Source organism: Oculina patagonica, chromosome 6, assembly GCF_052425735.1.
Source record: "Oculina patagonica isolate OP01 chromosome 6, crgOcupat, whole genome shotgun sequence".
NCBI lineage: Eukaryota > Metazoa > Cnidaria > Anthozoa > Scleractinia > Oculinidae > Oculina > Oculina patagonica.
Genome location: NC_135763.1, coordinates 9,568,099 through 9,588,973, shown reverse-complemented (window position 1 = coordinate 9,588,973; position 20,875 = coordinate 9,568,099). Strand labels below are relative to the sequence as shown.

The 20,875-nt window shown below is 39.9% G+C and overlaps 1 protein-coding gene across 2 annotated transcripts in view; it reads left to right on the top strand.

Annotated features, from left to right (window-relative positions):
* Positions 1–20,790, top strand: part of LOC144658998 (unconventional myosin-VI-like) — a 27,562-nt gene extending 6,772 nt beyond the window's left edge. Inside the window, exons 9-33 of one of the 2 annotated variants that reach the window (XM_078519519.1) lie at positions 430–594; positions 2,626–2,806; positions 2,969–3,098; positions 5,387–5,544; positions 5,919–6,010; positions 6,229–6,301; positions 6,756–6,883; positions 7,551–7,646; positions 8,242–8,445; positions 8,807–8,845; positions 9,992–10,158; positions 10,842–10,899; positions 10,997–11,074; positions 11,377–11,506; positions 12,110–12,200; positions 12,726–12,787; positions 13,370–13,458; positions 14,011–14,228; positions 15,207–15,315; positions 16,179–16,228; positions 16,302–16,418; positions 16,986–17,071; positions 17,427–17,567; positions 17,766–17,922; positions 18,487–20,790. In XM_078519519.1, the coding sequence (XP_078375645.1) occupies positions 430–594; positions 2,626–2,806; positions 2,969–3,098; positions 5,387–5,544; positions 5,919–6,010; positions 6,229–6,301; positions 6,756–6,883; positions 7,551–7,646; positions 8,242–8,445; positions 8,807–8,845; positions 9,992–10,158; positions 10,842–10,899; positions 10,997–11,074; positions 11,377–11,506; positions 12,110–12,200; positions 12,726–12,787; positions 13,370–13,458; positions 14,011–14,228; positions 15,207–15,315; positions 16,179–16,228; positions 16,302–16,418; positions 16,986–17,071; positions 17,427–17,567; positions 17,766–17,922; positions 18,487–18,727 (3,060 nt within the window). In that variant the 3' untranslated portion in view covers positions 18,728–20,790. Of the gene's footprint in view, positions 1–429; positions 595–2,625; positions 2,807–2,968; positions 3,126–5,386; positions 5,545–5,918; positions 6,011–6,228; positions 6,302–6,755; positions 6,884–7,550; positions 7,647–8,241; positions 8,446–8,806; positions 8,846–9,991; positions 10,159–10,841; positions 10,900–10,996; positions 11,075–11,376; positions 11,507–12,109; positions 12,201–12,725; positions 12,788–13,369; positions 13,459–14,010; positions 14,229–15,206; positions 15,316–16,178; positions 16,229–16,301; positions 16,419–16,985; positions 17,072–17,426; positions 17,568–17,765; positions 17,923–18,486 lie in introns of both variants that reach the window. The other variant, XM_078519518.1, reaches the window with a different exon arrangement.
* The last annotated feature ends 85 nt before the right edge of the window (positions 20,791–20,875 follow it).

The window sequence follows — 20,875 nt, the reverse complement described above, 5'->3', positions numbered from 1 at the left end:
TTGAAAATCTGTAGTTACATCAGTTTTCTCTCTCTAAAAATGTTTACCTCCATTACCTCAGCTGTTCATTGCAAAATTGTACTTTGCAAAACAAAACTTGAAATGAACAGTTCTCTCAATATGAAACAAAGTGTCTGGATGACGTAATGGCTATCGCAGTGAATTGTGAGTTAATCGGCTTACTGTAATTTTTGATACGGAGCACTTCTGATGTCTTGGCTCACAATCATCACTGCAGCAAGAACACAAAGAAACAAATTGAATATCATTTTGATCTATGAGGAGATTGTAGACTACAACAACAAATGTGTCTCATTGTCATGTTAGCTTCTTCACAACAGCCGCTTGCAATCAGCAGCCCAACTACTGATTTGACTGGGAACTTGTTTCTGGTTAAAAAAAGTCCTGTTTCTTTTTCTTGATCAACAGGTCACAGTTGTTGGAGGGTTCATTTCACACTATCTTCTGGAGAAGTCTCGCATCTGCAAGCAGAGTAAAGGAGAAAGAAATTACCATGTGTTTTACAGACTCTGTTCAGGAGCACCTCAACAGATGAAATCAAAGCTTGGAATAACAAATGCAGAAGATTTTCTGGTAAGCTGAAAGTATAATTATTCCATAAACCTACATTTGTATATAATTATGTTAATGTTCCTAGATGGCTTGGGAGTTGTAATTTTTGGTATTAATAGATTTCACAAGTTTACCTACCTATACCTATACCTATATCTCTCCATGCCATAAGGCACATAAGGCTTTGACATTCTCTTTTCACCCACTACGATTTGCTGCAAGGGCTCTGACATTCGCCCATGACTGCCACCCAGCTGTTTGCCTTTCATCTTCAACCATCCTCCTCCATGTTGTTTTTGGTCGACCTGGTCTTCTTCTCCCTTCTGGCCTCCACTCCAAAGCTGTGACACAATGCTCCTCTCTGCCTTTCCTCATTATATGACCAATCCAGTTCCATCTTCGGCGTCTGATCTCATCGCTCGTTCTGTTCACTCCTGTATTCTCCTGGATTTGTTGGTGGGATATGGTCTGAGGCCACCTTATTCTTAGAATCCTCTTCATGCACTTGTATTGGAAACCGTCCAGCTTCTTTGCTTCTGTTTTCATAAGTTTCCAAGCCTCACATCCATACATCAAAACTGACCTAACAATTGTTTTAAACAATTGTACCTTCATCTTCCTTCCAATCTCACTGGTGTCCCATAATCTTCGCATCCTATAGAAAGCCTGTCTAGCTTTACTTAGCCTATGCTGTATGTCCTTGGTTGTTCCGCCTTCTTTGTCTAGCAATGCACCTAAGTACACAAATTCTTCCACCTCATCTACCTGCTCACCATTAATCTCTAGTCCTTGGTCGTTTCTGGCATTCACTCGCATGACTTTTGACTTCTTTGCATTGACCCTAAGACTGACTCTTGCAGCTTCATCGACTAGCCTGCTGGTCTTATTTCTTTTGTCGACGTACCTGGACGACAACAAAGCGATGTTGTCTGCAAAGTCTAGGTCTTCTAAGACCGAGGTGAACTTCCATCGTATACCAGTTCTTCTACCTTCCGTAGTCCTGCTCATGACCCAGTCAATTGCAAATAGAAATAGGAAACCAGACATGACACATCCTTGCTTTACTCCTGATTGGACTTGAAACCATTCTGTTGTTCCACCCTCATCCAAGACTGCACCTTCACCAATGCGATAAGCTCTTCTGGGATTCCGTACATTGACATGATGTTCCACAGACTTTCTCTATGAACAGAATCAAATGCTTTCTCAAAGTCTATGAAATGGGTGTACAGAATTGCGTTCCATTACTCGCTCTTCTCTTCTCACCTGTCAAGGTCTTCACTATTCGATGTAATTCCCCAGTTCTTCCATTTTCTGCCGCTCTCTCAGCATTGCCTGCCATCTCATTCAACCAGCGCCTCTTGTCTTCACGTGCACTCCTTTTCACTTCCCGGTCCTTTCCCTTATACTGCTCCCTTATTCTTTGTTTGACTCTTTCTGAACTGTACTTTCGAGCTTCAGTTTCAGTTTTCTTCTACTTTCTTCCACGTTCCTCCACATAACCAAGGTTTACTTGACCTCTTGGCTGTGCCCAGTACCTCTTTAGCAGTTGCAACATAGATGTTCTCCATTCTGTTGTTCTTTTGTTCGGCATTTTCTTCTTCTTCCAATCCTTCTAGGACCTGGAATCTGTTTCTGACCTCAATGTTGTATTTGTTGCGTATTTCTTCATCTGCCAGCTTTTGCATGTCAAATCTTGTTCGACCTTCCTTTTCCCTTGGGCTTCTCTTTAACTTCAGCTTAAGCCTAGTCTCCACTAGATAGTGGTCACTTCCCACGTTTTTCACAAGTTTAAAAGCTGTTAAATCAGCCATCAGGTTTCAGTGGGTTTCTTTCATGATTTCTTTTAAAGTTATAAATTAAATTAGGCCAAAATAGTCGCAGACATGTAGCAGTGGTGTGGGATTATGGAAAACATGGTGCATGTATATTTTATATTACATGTATGTACTGTATGACCTGTATATTGATTTTTCATTATAACTTTGGTCTTTAATTAAGGTTTGTTTTAAAAAATACAATATAATTCACTATGGCAAATTTTTCTCATAGTACTTGAAACAAGGTTCCATAAAAGACCCAAGTCTTGACGATGTGTCAGATTACCGTAGAATGGAGGAGTCCATGAACAGAGTGGGTTTTTCAGAGGAAGAGAAAGCAAATATTTTCAAAGTGGTTGCTGCTGTTCTTCACGTTGGAAACATTGCTTTTGAGGACAGTGGAGACACAGAAGGTATCTAAGTTATTAATAAAATATTTTGTGCAACAACTTATAAGAATTTCTGGGATTCAAGCTGGTGCGGCCAGGGGTGTGAACGGTGGACATCGATTTAAGTAACAGCACATTAAAGCTCTTTAATTAATGATTTATCTTCTTTTAAAATTATTTTCTAAGGTGGCTCAGTGGTGTCATCTAAAAGTACAAACTCCTTGAATATTGCTGCAAAGCTGTTGGATGTGTCTCCTGAGGAGCTGAAGATGTCTTTAACAACAAGGAAGATGTCGGCTGGCGGTTCTGACATGAGGTCTGGACAACATCAACACCAAATATTGTCTGTATTATTTCATTTTTGCTTTAATCATTAACCACTGTCTTAATAAAAACTAATATAGCCTATCACTACCTAAAGTTATAATCTTACTGCTTAAAATAACTCACCCAAGAAATAATAACTTTTGTCTTTTCACTACTATAACAGTGTAATTTAATCCTGCGAGTTTCAACAGCAATCAACTTGTCAATTGTTAGTATTATTACTTATAAGTAATAATTAATTCTCAGAACTAACATACATGTAACATCAAGAGAAAACTGCAACAGTTTAATAGTTAACAAATGGTAAATGCCATAGCATACACTATTGAGATGTTTATGGATGTACAATGACAGGAGGTTGCTAAGCACAAAAGAAGCGTAAGAGTCGGATGAGGCTATCACCTCTAGCTTCTTAAGTTCAGGTTGAAGACATGCATCAGAGTACACCCATGGGCAAATAGTAGAGGATAAATCAACCAATCAGAGTGCACCCTTTACTTTAGTTGTGTTTTAAAACTGTGTTTGGCTTGTTATACATACAAATGCAAGTTTTTCATTCCCTTTTTTTTACGAACAAAAATACTTTTAATTTTTTTTTTCTTTGTTCGTGAGCGGGAGGTATTCTACAAATCCTGCGATCTGATTGGTTCCGGGAGCGGGCGGTAACCATTGCGAGATGAATCGTCGAGTGTACTTTCCGCGCAAAATCATTTTGCTGCGTTGTACGAACGAACACATGAAAGATTTGCTCAGCAAAATCGAAATAGCCGCTCACCAACTGTTGTAAATGCGAAAAGACAGAATAGAAGTGGAATTAAAGGCCTCGAAGTTCTTCAAATTTTTCTTCTAATTTCTTCTTCTTCTTATTTTGTTTATCGACAAATTAAGTTCTAGTTGATAGTTTGTTGAGTTTGTGGTTGTTTGTGCATTTTGCAATCATTTTCACGCCATAAGGATAAGCTGCGCCGGTTTTAAACTTCAATTTTGAGTAAAAACTGTCTTTTTATCGGCCACTTTTTTGCCAAAACAAAACTCTAGTTTACGTTGCCATCATTCAAGAAAATGAGATTCGTTAATTAAAAACAACCAAAATAATTCTCACAATATTGTGCCGTACGTCCAAACTTCGCATTTCATTCAGTTTCACTTTCGCACTGTTTATTACAAAATAATTATGCTGGGAATCATCGCAGAGCTTATTAATTCGTTAAATTCAAGTGTGTATAACTATACCGAAACTGTCTTTCCGTCAGATAGTATTTTTTTGTTGGAGAAGTTCTCGAACTTAGCATCCTGCGAACAGAGTTCTTTATCAAAACATTCATCGGGAAGCCGGAATTGGCGTTTAGTTTTGTCAATGATAATGCTTTGGCTCGATTTTACATTTATTTACTACTTCAATTTCTTTGATTGAATCTCTTCAGTGTTAATTCAGTTAATATGCTGAACCTTTCTGTAAATACGGTTCATTTAATTTATTTCGAACTAAATAACAAACAGCATTTTACACTCTTGCTAACCCGTCGATCGACTCAACATTGAAATTAAATGGCGCGCATATACAAACAAAGATTTAGTGACACAATCTTTCTAGGTTTCTTTTAAAAACAAATAAAGTAGGAAAAAAATAAAAACGTTATTCACCAGCCTAGGTCGGTCCGTATTGGGAAAAACTGTGCCCTCGGTCTTGGAACCGGCCGAGGGCGGTATCCAAGACCTCAGGCACAGTTTTTCCCAATACGGACCGACCTAGGTTGGTGAATAACCTATATATATGTGAAATTTGATGGCATTATATCTCAAGCTTCCAAGACCTCAACAGACAACCTGTTGCCATTGGCCTCCATTCACTGATTTCAAACTGAGGCCCAGGGCCAGTGCACTAATAATACTGCATGTATCATCAAACGTAAATTAATGTACATGTACACAGGCCTTAGTAATTTCTGCCCTATGATTTAAGGTTCTGAATCACTGATCAGAAGTTGCGTTCCCTCAAAATATTAATTGCAAGTAAATAACCTTTAAATTGATAAAAGGCAATGTAATCCTGGCAAGATACCGTACATTGTACAATTATCTACTGAAGACACTCCTAAAGGTAAACAATAACCTTACTTTCTTGTATGAAAGGTTTTGCACCAGTCCACATTTTAAAACAACACCAATGACAACAGAAACAGCAACAGCAACAAAAAATATGACAACAAACATCTGATGTATTTGCTAGTTATTTGAGACTAACAATGTGCCTTTGTTGTTGTTTATTTTGTGCAGAGTGCCACTAAAACCAGAGCAAGCTTGTGCTGCCAGAGATGCCTTGGCAAAAGCTCTTTACACCAAGCTGTTTGACCATATTGTCGGCCAGATCAACCAGTGCTTCCCTTTTAAGAATTCATTCACTTTCATTGGTGTTTTGGATATTGCTGGCTTTGGTGAGTTGGGTCAACAATATTTATAACATAGCTAGCAGAGCTGTGTAATCAAATTTAGTATAAGTAAGCATGCACTGTACAGTAATCCAATCGTGCACAATTGAGTAGATCGCTCTGCCAGAAAATTGTTCTTGCACACGGTTTTGATGCAGGTTTTGATGTACATTTCCACCAGCAATGGAACTTGTATTTGGAACTTTTGTTCTTATTTTTGGGGCTTTTATTTATATTCGACTTGCTCATGTAAACCTGGCCAACTCTATGAAAATTATACATCAGCTTACTGTATTGTAATTCTACAGGGTGCATCAGCATGCTCTACATTGATACAATATGTACATGTACATTCATTAATTTATTTTCTCTTTGTACAGAATATTATGAATTTAACAGCTTTGAACAGTTTTGCATCAACTACTGCAATGAGAAGCTTCAACAGCTTTTTAATGACAGGATTCTTAAACAAGTAAGTCATTTAGTTTACAGGTACCTTTGTACTCAAAGTAGCAAATTCTATTAGATTTGTTTTTCTACATTACAAATGCTGTAGGGATTGATGTCACTGTCCTTTTTAGCTTACTCATTGTCGTCATCATCAGTGTTGTTATTTAGATTCTGGCAATTTTATTTGAATTTAAGTTATGCATACTTGAAGCAACTTGTTTTCTCTCTTATTAATAACAGGAGCAAGAGTTGTATGACAAAGAAGGCCTGGGAGTGAAAACCATTACATTCGTTGACAATCAAGATTGCATTGGTGAGCAAAATACACTGCAACAAATACAACCCCCCTCCCCCTCCCACAATGCCCAGGGCATTCTGTTTTGTTCGTGAATGAGAAAGACACTTCACTTTCACAGTGCATTTCTCCACCCAAGAGCATAAATGAATATCAGCGAATTGTTAGGACAACTTGAAAAATTCTAGGAGGGAGGGGCTAAACTTGAATGGATTGACATCGCATGCAGGGGGAGCAGCAATATGTATCATATTATCAAAACCGGGATATGCTCCAATGGCATGGGTTGCTATAAACTGAGTCCAGACTTTACATCTACATGTATCTTTGATACACTGAAAGTGTCAGCTCTCCCACCTCCTTGTCAGAGACGTCTTATGTTTTACAACTTTGGTTTGTACTTGTTCTATCCAAATCAGTGCATAGATCTGAGGCTTTTCAGTCTTTTCTCAAATGTACCGTTGTATTTCAGCCCTGATTGAAGCAAAAAAGACCGGAATTATAGACATTCTGGATGAAGAGAGCAAGCTGCCTAAACCAACAGCAGAGCATTTCACTCGAGAGCTTCACCAAAAACACAAGAACCACTTTAGATTGGCGGTAAGTGCTTTCTGTGATTGAAGAATCACTTCTCTTTACTGTCTTTCATACATTCCTTTTAAAGTTAGAATTGAGAATTTTGTGATTCATCAGGACAATCTGTACTAGTTGATGATTTTCCTATTATTCTCATTATCTGTCTGTTTGTTGATGTATTGATGGTATAGGGAGAAATTTGGTGTTGATCTTCAGAGCTGTAACTGAGTAGAGTAGGTGTAGCTTTGAAGCAGACCCCACTCGTAGATCTTATCTTTTCAGAAGGACAAATGGGGTCTTTTAATGAACAAGCATCATCAGAGCATGTGATCGCACTCTACTGAGTGTAGTTTGAACACACAGAGTCAAACTGACCCCCCAACCCCCACCCCCTAGACTCCCAATTGAAAGAGACGGGGATGCTCATTGGAAAATTTGAATTACATGTAAACCCCCTTAAGGAGACCCAAGTGTGCATGCACTGTACATGTAGCTCAAGCTTTTTTGACCCCTAAAAGATACCATTTTCCATGACTGATTGGTTTAGACCATTAACTCACTAATTTACACCCCTAAACGAGATGATGAGTACCCCGCCCCTTTCATATACGAGTTCCCCCTTCCGGGACTGATGCGTGACTTTATTTTGTAAATGACTACAATTTGGAATGTTCTTGTCTCCCTTTTTCAGCTCCCAAGAAAGTCTCATCTTATCTACCACAAGAAAATGAGAGACGATGAAGGATTCCTCATTAGACATTTTGCTGGAGCCGTCTGCTATAATACAGTAAGTCTGTGAACAGTTTTCTGGCTCAGATCTCAGTTGAAGCCTTTTGTTCATCTTTCCAATTAAAATTTCCGCGCACCAAACAATAAATACGAAATTAATGCCCTTTGGAGAAGGAAATTACCAGACGTTTATTGACCATATCCTCTCTGGTGCATGAATAATCACCTTATAGTGTAATACGGGTTGTGAACGACAAGTACTCTTATGAGGACGAACCGAAGACGAAGTACACGTGCTTTGTTCTGATTGGACAGCAGGATTCTGAAACGCCTCGGGTCTTTGGATACTTTGCAAGAAGTTGCCACAATTTGCCTTTGTTTCCATGCTGTGTTTTAGTGAGATTTACTTGAATTACTCTATTGCACTAGAGGCTCACCAAAAAAACCTCCATTTGGCACAAAAATACACATGCATATTTGCCCGTAGAGATATCTGTTCCGAAAAGGAAACAGTCTTCAGGGCGAAGCTTGAGAAAACGGCGAACTTTAAGGAGAAGAAAATGTCCAAACTGTACTAGCACTAACCGTCCGCTAATGACCCCCCCATATCGGAGACTCATTGAGATTCTTTCGTAAATACTACTTTTTTACAGGCAGAGTTTATAGAGAAGGATAATGATGCCCTGCACAGTGATCTGGAGGAACTGATACAGGACAGCAAAGATGCTTTCCTCAAGAGTCTGTTCCCAGGTGTAGCGCCCAAAAATAACGACATTGGTTCATTGTCGTTTGGAGGTAACATCAGCAGGGCTGGCAGCAAGAAGCTTGGGTTCATTAGCGTTGGAAGCAAGTTCAGGGTAATTTTGCCGACACTGCATAAGTATTTTTACATTTTATTCTTCTCTAGCTATGCCACGGGGATTGTTTAGATTTCTGGTCAAAACTGAAATTAGTGGTCGGCCACTAAATCTGTGAAAACATCATCTTTAAACATCTGAAGGAAGATATAACCTTCGTTTGTTAACAGTTTCAGTGCTGTAATATAGCATTTTAATAAAAATGGACCATTATATTTAGGTTTAAATTTCCTGCGACACAAATATAAATGTTAGCTGTTCAAAAATGTGGTAAAATCCATGACAAAGCTCCTTTAAGCTGTGCGGATTTATTCACGCGCGGTCAGTTGATTTGAGTTTTTTTTTATTGTTTTTGCAACAGACACAACTGAAACAACTGATGGAAAAACTCAGCAACACGGTAAGTAATTCTTTTTTAGTGGAGTTTTAAATGTTAACAGTATTGCATCATTGTTGAATCAGGCTTCACTTTGGGAGCATTCTTTTGGGACTATTCCGGAATAGGAATATTCGGAATAGACAGTGATCGCGTTCTTTTGGGGCCTATTCCGTTTTCGGAATGAACGGAATACTATTCTCTTTATTCTGCTACAGATAGCAAAATGAACGGAATGATATACGGAATACAGTTTAAATACTCGGAATAGGCAGAATATGCATTCTTTTGGGTTAGTTTTGGCGGGAAATCATACGCGTCGTTCGCAATTCGCGCGTGCGCACTGCAGATACAATAGTTCTTCGGTCACTTCCGCCATCAGTATTCCGTTTTCAGAATATGCGTTCTTTTGGGAATTATTCCGTGTATTCTGTTATTCCTAAACCGGAATGAGAATAGCCAGACGAGTCCCAAAAGAATGCCCATTTGTACTTGGAGGAGTGTGGGCGACGGAGTGGTTAGGGTATGGTCTTTTAATCCACAGGCCTCCATCCTGCTACTTGCTGTTCCCGCCGCGCTTTGTAAATAACCATTTTTAGCCTCGTGCCAGCTAGGATTCTAACATGCAACTATCAACTGGAAGTCGATAAAGGTAAAAAAACCGCCGTAGCGAATTTGGATAGCTGATGTTTCGATCCAGCGGTAGCCCCGTTTGACGAGCAAACGGGCTTTATAATTTGCGACAGCGTTTTATACCATGCCATAGAAAATACAGCCAATCAGAAAACAGGAAAGCCGTTGTATATTCGACGGTATTCAACCCAACCTTCCCATCGTGCGCTGCGATTGTATTCTCGACGAAATTTAGTAAGCGTATTTTCTATGGCATGGTATAAAATAGTTACACAACACTTTCTCGTGGTATACTATGGAATATCCCACTTGTCACTTGTATTTTCTTGGCATACACACTCGCCTAAAGGCTCGTGTGTATACCGAGAAAATACAAGTGACTCGTGGGATATTCCGTAGTATACCACTCGAAAGCGTTGCATAACTAGCATTTATTAACCTTTACCAACTTCCACTTGATAATTAGCTACAACGACGCAGCACAACAGTTTCTTTAGAAAACGTCTTGTTTATACCTCTTTTTGAATGTGTTACCAGGGTGCGAGTTTCATTCGATGTATCAAGCCAAACGGAAAGATGTGCGCGAAGGATTTTGAAGGTGGCTCGATCTTGAGTCAGTTGGAATGCGCTGGCATGGTGTCTGTTTTGAATTTGATGCAGGATGGATGGCCATCTCGCGCACCGTTTAAAGATCTTTATCAAATGTGAGTAAAAAAAACTGTGTAAGTATTCTGAATAATGAAGGAGAAGGTTGAGTAGGAGCTATAGTGTGGCAGCTTTAAAAGAGTTGAAGTTTACCGGCTGTGAAGGAAAAAAGAGAAACACATCACATCACTTTTATTTACCCTCGGATTGTAGAGTAGCTTCTATAGCTAATGTCTCCGAGCACTTCATTAGTACAACAGTATAACGAGAAAGACCGGACCACAACACCGGGAACTCCGTGCCCTGCTCTTAACGACAAGTGTGGGTTCTTTTTCGTCCCCTGCTGATCACCGTGACACGGAAAATACAGGAGACGGGGCCTACGGTTTATCGTCCTTTTCCGAGAAGACTAGAATATACAACCATTTGCAGACGTCATTGTAAAGGCAGTATATTCAGTATATTCTCCCTGATCGTAGAAACGTGCCACCTCACCATTGTCTTAAATATAACGTAAATTGGTGCAAATTTTTAAGCAATTTTTATCCAAGGTGTATCAAAAATAAAGATGCTAGCATTTGGTTTACTGAGCATAACGCGATAAGCTAAAACTTCTTACGACCCTTAAAACGGGCGATAGGACTTGAAAAGAACTTAACACAACTTGCTTGGTGGCAGAGTTGAAACAGGTGAAATGTCAATAGACAGTGTAAACTGATGCTGTAATGATTTTTTTTTTCAGGTACAAAGATTACTTACCTCCTCGCCTTGCACGACTTGATCCAAGAATGTTTTGCAAGGTTATTAGTGAACGTTCCTGTTTTTCTTCAGGGTTGATTGTGGCCTGTCTGCTTTAAAGCTCTTTACATTAATTTCTCTGTCGTTTGTTTTGTTCAGGCATTGTTTCACGCCCTTGGGATGGATGACAAAGATTACAAGTTTGGCCTTTCCAAGATCTTTTTTCGCCCTGGCAAGGTATAGTAAAGCGACTTTAAAACTGTGCAATGTTTCGCCAAACTTGTCTTGTTATTTTATCGCGACACAATTTGAACAGAACATTACCTGCAGTAGATAACAAACATGTCTCGCAAGCGTTGCACGTAATACTATTTGATTTGTGAATTAAGGCAAGAGAAAAACAAATAAGGCGGGAGATGGGGTGAAAAAAGATACCTGCCTGCAAAAATCTTTTATTGCATATAGAAGAGGGCGGAGCTAATATATATGTACGCGACAGATGGCGATTGTTGTATACTAATTATATTCTTATTTTTAAGTTTGCAGAGTTTGACGAGATCATGCATTCTGACCCTGAGAGCTTGAAAAATATCATCTCGAAAGTTCTTACATGGCTGATCAGAACACGGTGGAGACGAGCCATCTGGGGAACGCTGTCCGTCATTAAATGTAAGTGTGGCCGCTCGGTACAACAAAGTTTTACGTTCGCAATCCGTCTGAATCTTCCAGATTTGAACCCTCCTTGTTCCTCTTCGGCTTATTATTACTTCTTTGGTGCTTTTCTATGTATTTAATACCGGGATTAAATGTTCTTTTTTTAAAGGGCTTCTTTAATATGTACTAATTAATTTTGTATAATGAAAAATACCTAACACATTGTGACATATCTGCTGAAAGATTCCAGGTTTTAAAGCAGACCCTGCGTCATTAAGGCAACCAGGATAAGCCCCGGCGGCTTGGCCTCTATTACATGCTGTAGTTAACAGAACATGTCGGAACATGTCATAACGGTCGAATATCTTGAGCCCGTATTTTTCCTGTTGTAGTCAGTGAAGGCGATAATTTTCGGAGAGCACTCGCTACATAATTTTTTTTGGATAATAACAATCGTAAACTCTTCGGGTGCTTTGGCGAGTATTTCCGAAAGCGTCCCTCATGTAAGTTACTGTAGTTACTGTAAAAGCAGACAGAAGGGTTGCTTTTCAGTCAAAGCAAGGGATTACCTTTAGTTGTCATTGTCTGTTTCAATTTTTGTTCATTGTTTTATTTCAGTGATGAAGAAGATTGAATTCCGCGCAGCAGCTATCATTCGTGTTCAGAAAACTGTTAAAATGTTTTTAGCAGTATGTCGCCACAAACCTCGGTACGTATCTATATAAATGAACGTGATGATCAGATCACTTTGTTAAACGTAACTCTCTTTCAGAGTGACAGTTTTTACGAATTATGATCGTCTGATAATCCGGAAGCTGAATTCAAAATTGTCTGAGGGCATGGGTTTTAAAATGCTAGCACTAAATCTACTGTTCGTTCGTTAGTGGAGACAAAAAAGCACCGCATTCTTCGGTTTACACCACACGTTAGTGTACTGTTGATTCTGTTTTCTTTTTTACGCCAATTAGAAAATTCGCATCAAAACATGCCTTGTTTCTCACGTAGTAAAGATTAATGCCAGACATTAAGACACGTGAGATTCTGCCATTAGTCTCTGGGATAAACAAACGAGATGCTTGTAATCCTTAAAACGTAGAGTATTTCCATTCTTCTGTTTCATATCTTTGCAATTTACTTTGTCAGTAGCCAGTCATGTAACAACACAACACTTTTACATCGTTCAAGAGGTGTTTGCTTAGGCGAATTTTTGCCATGTTATCTCACTTGTTTTTAGTTATCAAGGCATCATCAAAATCCGAAGACTACAGGTTCAACTTGAAACTTTAGGAAAACTAGGTAAGGGCTGTGATCTGTTGGCTTTCAAATCAAACCGTACTTACTAACGTACCGTTAATCTGGTGAGACCTTTTCACTGAGCTACAATTAAAATTTTAGCTCAGTGAAATTAGATTAAGTAACGTTTTTCTCCGTTTGTTGTTTTAAAATTAATAAAGGTGCAACTGACGTGTTGTGGCCAATCAGAGAAAAGGCGTCAAGTTTTCCCGCGTCGGCCAGTAACATGTCTTGATACCCTGCTTGGCAGTTACTGTTTTCCCGCGCTTGCGGCCGGCTACACGTTTTCTCGCACTTTTCGCTAGTTGCGCGGTTTCCCTCGCACGTTTCCCCGCGCGTTTAGCCAGTCGCAAGGTTTCCCGCGCTTTCTATCAGTAAAATCTTTTCCCGCGCTTGCCGCTGGTCACTCGGTTCCCCCGTGCTCGCCACTGGATACATTTATTTCTCTCGCTTTGTCTTCGATGTGTGGTTTATTACTACGAGGTCACTTTTTTCTTACAAGGTTGTAGTAGCCACGGGTGTTGCAAGACCATTTCAGGCGCGAACAGTCTGATAAACTTTACATTTTTTTCTTTCTCGTGTTAGTGGGATCATTGAAGAAAGACCAAAACGTGCTGGCTAAAAACGTAGAAGGACTTGGAAAAGCCATTGACGATGCTGTCATAAAAGTCAAGGTAAAACACTAGCAAAGTTGACCATTTGGTTAACGTTCTTGTTCGTTTTTTTCAAGATAGCTTGGTTATAAATTTAGAATTGCTAGGATTTGAAAAGTGGAACGTCAGTGGTTTCGTCGATTCTCGCCCTAGTGAAGCCGCCACTTTGAAAACAAAAGGAAGAAAAGTGTGTTAACTTGAGGCTCTATATTTGTTTGAAGGCCATTTTTGGACTTGCTTTACGGATTAGTACAATGGTCTTTCGTTATTTTTTGAACGTTTTGATGGTTTGATGTGTTTAAGAATAAAAAAAAAACTCACTTTACCTTTCAGCTTACGCTTTACGCTTGAACTTTAAAATGACCAACACATTTGTTTACTTTACTTTTAGTGTTCATGTTCAATGTTTGAGTTTTAGAGATATGGTCAGAAATGCACACAGTTTACTACTACTTCTCTATTGTATCGTATGACAGTGACTTCTCCTTGAATCTCCTTAAATAGTTGCTTACGTTACTTAAAAATGATATTTGCTACAAAAGAGAATCAAAATTCTTCTCGTCTCCACTGCAGGGCACTCTGATGAAGCGAGACGCCATTGATGCCCTGTACTTCGATCTTGTTAACAAGTTAAACAAACAACTGAAGGACGTGGAACAGCGCGTGGAACAACAGAAAATTGAAGAGGAACAAGAAAGACTGAGAAAAATACAGGAACAGATGGAACTGGAAAGAAAGAGAAGAGAAGAGGAAGAACGGAAGAGAAAACAAGAAGAAGAGGAGAGAAGAATGTAAGTGGTGGTTACAATGCACTGTGGGAGGCGCGGTGGCCTTATGGGTAGCACGCTGGACTCCAGATCAATTAGTTCGGGTTCGAGCCCTGGCCGGGGTAACTGTGTTGTGTTCTTGGGCAAGACACTTTACTTTCATAGTGCCTCTCTTCACCTTGGTGTATAAATGGGTACTGGCGTATTTACTGCTGGGGGGTAACTCTGTGATGGACTAGCATCCCATCCAGGGGGGAGTAGAAATACTCCTAGACGCTTAATGCTACAGAAACCGGAATAAGCTCCAGCAAGTATGGGCCACTTAATTGGCTCGAGGACTTACCTTTTCGCTATGCACTTTGATCTGGCCTCAGTCCTTTCTTTAGCTCGTCACACAATCACTCTTTTGTCACGTTATCACTGATAAAAAAATCTGTAACGTTATCAATTCCACGCAATTATTTCACATCCCAAACGTCCACATGGGCTCGATGAGGATTAGTAAGTAGTAGTGGACTAAAGGAAAAACGGCTACACAAGAGCGTACGGTGGTTTGGGTAATTAGCTGAGAGTTACTGTGTGGGATTTCAATTTTTCTTGGAGATCATTCCGAAAAGAGTCCGATTCAAACCAATACAAAAAAAAATGCCACATTTGTTATTCTGGGAGAGAATTGATGGAAGAAACACTTTTTTTAACAGTGAGTGTAAGCTCACCTCCCAGGTGGCGATTTCTATAAAGGAAAACAGACCATTTATAGGCTACTCACAGTATATTGTCCGAAAGGTGCAAATTAATATCGTTTTCGTGTCTTGTGACTTACATCGAAGTTGGAAATAATTGTTTTAGGTGTCACAGTGACCAATATCGCAGATGTTTCCATCTTGGCCCAATAGCTGCTGACAGAGGACTTATGCTCTTTACAATCGTCCTACCCTGTCCGCAAAAGTACTTTAAGTTATGGAAATTTCCGCATTAATGTTTTGAAACATTTGCACACAGGAGAATGGAAATGGAAGCGAGGCGTAAACTGGAAGAGGAAGAGCAGCGCCAGCGAGAAGAAGAAGAAAGAAAGAGAAGGGAAAAAGAAGAGGCTGACAGACAGTTGCAGGTTGGCAGACAGACAGACAGACACTCAGACAGACAGACAGATAGCACAGAAGATAGATAGCAGACGGACTACAGACAGACAGTTAGACAGACAGACAGATAGACAGGCACGCAGACAGAAAGACACATACAGAAAGATAGATAGTTGCAATTGGGCATAAAGGCAGACAAACAGACAGACATATCAGGGCTGTGCTCTAAGGGTGCCCGGGTGCCTCAGGCGACTAACGTTTGTCTTTGGGCGACCAGATAATCTTATTTCTTTCATATAAACTTTATGCTGGGCACCCTCAAGATCTCATAGTTCGGAACCTTTGGGCTCCTTGTAATTTTTCTTAGAGCACAGCCTTGCATATTAACAGACAAGCAAACAGACATGTGTGTCTGAGAGGTAGGCAGTCAGACAGACATTTGCGGGAAGGTACTAGACAGATACATGATTATCATTGAATTGACAGGCAGACAGACACTGAAGAAAGACACACATACAGAAAGATAGATAGTTGCAGTTTGGCATAAAGACAGACAAACAGATTAACAGACAAGCAAACAGGCATGCGTCTGAGAGGTAGGCAGTCAGACACAGTCATTTGCGGAAGGTAGACATACATTATTAATATTGAATAGACAGACAGAGACAGAGACAGACAAATTAGTGAGCAGGCAGACTGGCAGACAAACACTGAGTCCGTCAGACGAACAGACTACAGACTAGCACATCTCGATTCTTTTTTCATCGCATGTTTGTTTTCACGTGCAATCTTTACTTCCACTCCCCGAGATTGCACAGCCTGTTACAGGTATATGAACGCTTGCTACTTGGTAATTAGTGGTGATTTACGTTTGCTTTTAACTGATCTATAGGCGTTGAAAGCCGCAGAAGAGCAAAAAGCAAGGGAGGAGGAACAACGAAGGTGAGTCTAAATGACATTTAGTTATGGCACGAGTTGAGAAAAGTTATCACTGATCACTTGTGTTTGTTTCCAGGCTAGCGATGATTGAACAGGAGCGCAGGGACCGGGAACTGGCTTTACGACTTGCACAGGGCCCTGATGCTGTGGACACGGAAGCCGCGCAACAGGTCCCCCAGCTGCCATTACAGAGGTGAGTAACATGTAGATGAATTCCAGGGGAGAAAACATGGTGTGAAATGAAGCGTCTGCAAGAGGCACACTTGCACCAAAATTTGTTTTGCGCTTTAATCAGAATCCACGATAAATTTTGGTATTAAATAGAAACTCAGAAAAAAAATCCGAGATCCAGTTGGGATTTAAACCCACGACCCTTCGTGATCCAGTCGGATGCTCTACCACTGAGCTACTGGAGACTCTATGGTGAGCAAGGGTGAAATGCGGGTCTTGATTAGAACCGCATCACGCAGGCACATAGTCAAATCAAGACAGGCACATATGACTCATAAAAAAAAGCTAGGGGGCGCTATGATAGGAGGGCGCTAAACGAATCATTACGGTAACTGCATCGCGCAGTCACATCAAAGATTACCTGAGATGCAACCATCTAACCACCAAGTGAGTCTTTCTGAAGAAATACTGCATGATGCATTTCTGTATTAAATAGAAACTAGGAAAAAAAAAATCCGAGCTCCAGATGGGATTTAAACCCACAACCCTCCCAGAATCCGCCTTTAATTTGTCGTATGTTTTTTTGCAGAGCACTGCCAACCCAAGAGAAAAAGAAACACGACTTGACGTCCTGGAAATACGCCGAGTTGCGTGACACTATTAATACTTCATGTGGTGAGTCTTCCCTCCCCTTCCCGGAGTATTCAAGAAACTCTGTTTATCATCCTTTTAGGGAACCTGAATGGAATAGCATTGAAGTCGACTGATTCAAAGGCCGAAGTGACACCATTTTAGCCCGTTATGTGACGTGCAAACTAATTCTGAAATTGAATTGAATACTTAATCAAGTTTTAAAAGAAATACCAGAAAGCTGCAGAGGAGTACTTATGCAAGATCGAAACAGAATGCAAATCTCAATTTGTATAAGTACGTCGCTCAGAAATTCCCCTTGTTTATCGAATATTTTATGACACGGCAAGTGGTAATGGCAAGGTAGCTGTCTAATTGTTGTCGTTTGTGATCATTGCAGATATTGAGCTGTTGGACGCCTGCCGGCAGGAATTCCATCGCCGACTGAAGGTTTACCACCAATGGAAGAAACAAAACAAGGCCCGAGTGACTGACCCTCAGGGAGCCCCTCAAAGGGCCCCTCAGGACATCATGCAAGCGGGTAAGTTGTTTTGCACTTACGAAAAGGACCAAGGCCACTTATGGTCAAAATACTGAAGGCCCTAATATAAAATAACACGCCGAGTAACACGTCAATTTTAGGACCCATATCAGTAAAAGGACGAGAACACGGGTTACTTTAATTGAAGCGTGAACTGTCGACTTCATTTTCGTTACTATTTAAATTTTTACCTTGCAGCGGAAAACGCCCCACCTCTCCCTCCCAGACCCAGTCGCCCAGAGCCGTCGGCTGCACCAGCCCTCCCCCCACGCAGGCCACAGAGGTATTTCCGCGTGCCCTTCATGCGGCGCTCAAATCAGTATCGAGACAGCGAGTTAAAGAAACAGGGATGGTGGTAAGTGTCGATAACACTGTCTACTGATATTGATTTTTATTATTTTTTAACATATTTTTTTGGCATTTAAGTTACTTTTTTTTTACAAAAAACGCTGATCATTGTGAAATCGATCGCATTTATCTGGACGCAAGATTACAAGCAGTGCTTTTTTTTACCCGTTGGCATGCATGGCCTAAATACTAGCTCAATCGCCTGTTCGAAATAAGTATGCGTTTGAATGTGTTTAATGCCAGAAATTTGCGGTATGTCTTAGGATTTTAACTTCTCCCGGATTCATTTTCGATAATCCGCTTAGAGTCTCCAGAGGGAAGAAGCGTTGCGTGCGTGACGTGCGTGACATGCGTGATGTGCGTGACCCAGTGGTATAAGGAGACGATACAAGTTAGTAACGTCACAGGTCACGCCACTCTTATTAATTAAAGGTTCCTGTGAGCCAGCTAATAGATAAATTATATTAATCCAGGTTTAAAGCAGGGTCCATTACTAAGCAAGGTCCATTACTAAACCTTATTGCATGACTACGTCATCCATGAGCTAAAAAGGGTGCGGTGTGCGTTTCAGGTATGCACACTTTGATGGACAGTGGATTGCGCGCCAAATGGAGCTGCACCCGGGCAAGCACGCCTTGTTGTTAGTGGCGGGCGAGGACGATCTGGACATGTGCGAGCTGAGTCTGGACGAGACAAGACTCACCCTGCGACAAGGAGCTGAGATCACTGTCAGGGACTTTGAAATAGAGTGGACGAGACATGGGGGAGCCCCTAGGGAGTACCAAGCTAAAGTATATCAGCAACAGAAGTGAATCTGGAGTCTGAGAAGAATGATGGCGAAATGTGACGGGTTTTGACTGTGTAGAGTGGGATAGGGAAGGTTGTATGACGTTATTTGACTACGACTAACAAAATTCGATCGTTCCTTTATTCTCCTACTAATTGCACTAGGTTAAAAAAGAAACACGAAACGAGAAAGCTATTTCGAAGTCACCTCTTGCTTATGTTTCAAAGCGATGCCTGACAACTTAATAAGTTTGATTTGCATGAAATTGACAATGTGGGTTGTGGAACTCATTTTAGTTTGAAAGCATTTGCACTTGACTTCGTTTTAATGCAAAATGCAATTACAGAATGGTCATCGCGTTAGTTTTAGTCATGGGATGTCGTAGTAAAAACGGTTTGTTGTGCAATAAGTTTGTTTTGAAGTAGATGGCCTGTTTAAATTAAATGAGGTAAGGCCGTGTCGCTGTGATGGTGGATGGTGTTGTAATATTTCATATGTTTCATCATCATCATCATCATCATCATCATCATTTATTAGCCACTTTTGAAATGAATTATTACAAAATAACTAAAGTAGATAGGGCGAGGAGACCTCCAGGAAACCACCAGGCTTATAGGGGAGGCCACCTCGGGTTAGCAATATGTTAGTAATTTCGCTGTGAATGTGCAGCTAGGTCAATTTCAGACTCATTTCATTAAAAAATTTAATCATTTTTTTTCTTAAAAGAAGAAAAGCAAGTGTAGTCAGTTTTTGGTGAAACAAGCGAAATAAAGCACAACAACAACTACAACATCAAATAAACAAAACAAAAGTAAACAAGCCACATAAGTCAAGTAGGAACTTATTCTCTCCAGTCCTCCCTCCTCATAAAACCTGGAACTGGCTAACTTGAGTGTGAAAAAAACCAAAATTACGGGCAAAATAGTGGAGATAAAAGATTTGCACTGACCACAACACCAGAATTCTTTTTGTTTTCTTTTTCTATTCAGATTTACACAATCTATTGAAAGTTAAGTACCTTGATAACAAAAAAATGGATTCTGGTCGTTTTGGTCGAATAATGCAGCCATGCCTAACATAATGAAATGAAACGATAATTAAAATGAAAATGAAAATGAAAAATGCGCCTGATGGTAGCATAATGTTTCCATACGTTTCTAAGATGGCATTTCACATTTTCCACTGAAGAAGGGGCAGTAGCCCCGAAACGCATTGAAACATTATACTACCATAGGCGCATTTTTCATTTTCATTTTAATTATCGTTTCAATTCACTAGTTATATGCGCTACACAGTTACACGAAATTTCTTTAGAGATTTCTATGTTACATGCCTAACATAGGCGAGGAATTAATTTATCGGTTTTTCAAATTTGTTAGGACAAATAATTTAATTGTTATCAAATATCGAAAAAAATGAATTGGAACCGCTAGGAAGAAGTCAAATTGAAATTGTATGTAAGTTTCAAATGAATACAATTTAAGACTATAGGAAGGTAGTAAAAAAATTCAATGTTGTTAAATTCATTTCAACACCCACAAAAACACTTGTTTTATAGTGAACATGAAAGTTACTAGGGAATATCTGCACTTATTATTCAACAGATGCGCGCGCTGCCCATATATGGTCAAAATGTAAACGATATCTGTCATCCGTACATAACAGATATCCTGCGATATTCGTAGGTTGCGAAGATTCGTCCGAAATCTTGTAAAGCGCGGCACATTTACAGTTTTTCTATGTGCAAAATGTGTTTCGTTGACAATTTGTTGAATAATAAAACAATTATCCTGCTCAATCTTGCGGAATATCGTCTGATTTTAGCCTACGGCCTCGTCGGCTAAGTATCAGGCGATATTCCGCGCGATTTCGCAGGATAATTGTTTAATATTTTCGAGAATTACTTCACTTTTGCTTTCTGTTTTTATGCCCTAGTGCCATATTAAATTCGCGAGGCTTAGAAACGCAAAATTGGCCGGACAAAATTTTGCGGAAAAAATTTTCTGCGATACGAGATAAACCAGGTACGAGGATAAATTTTTCATTTCTGTGAGTTCAATTTTTGTCACTCAGTTACGCCTCGTGAAAGTTTAAAAAAAATAAACCCTTGCGAACACATAATGCATTAGCCATTGGGAAATATCTGTTTTCCAGTCTAGTAATACATGCGCAA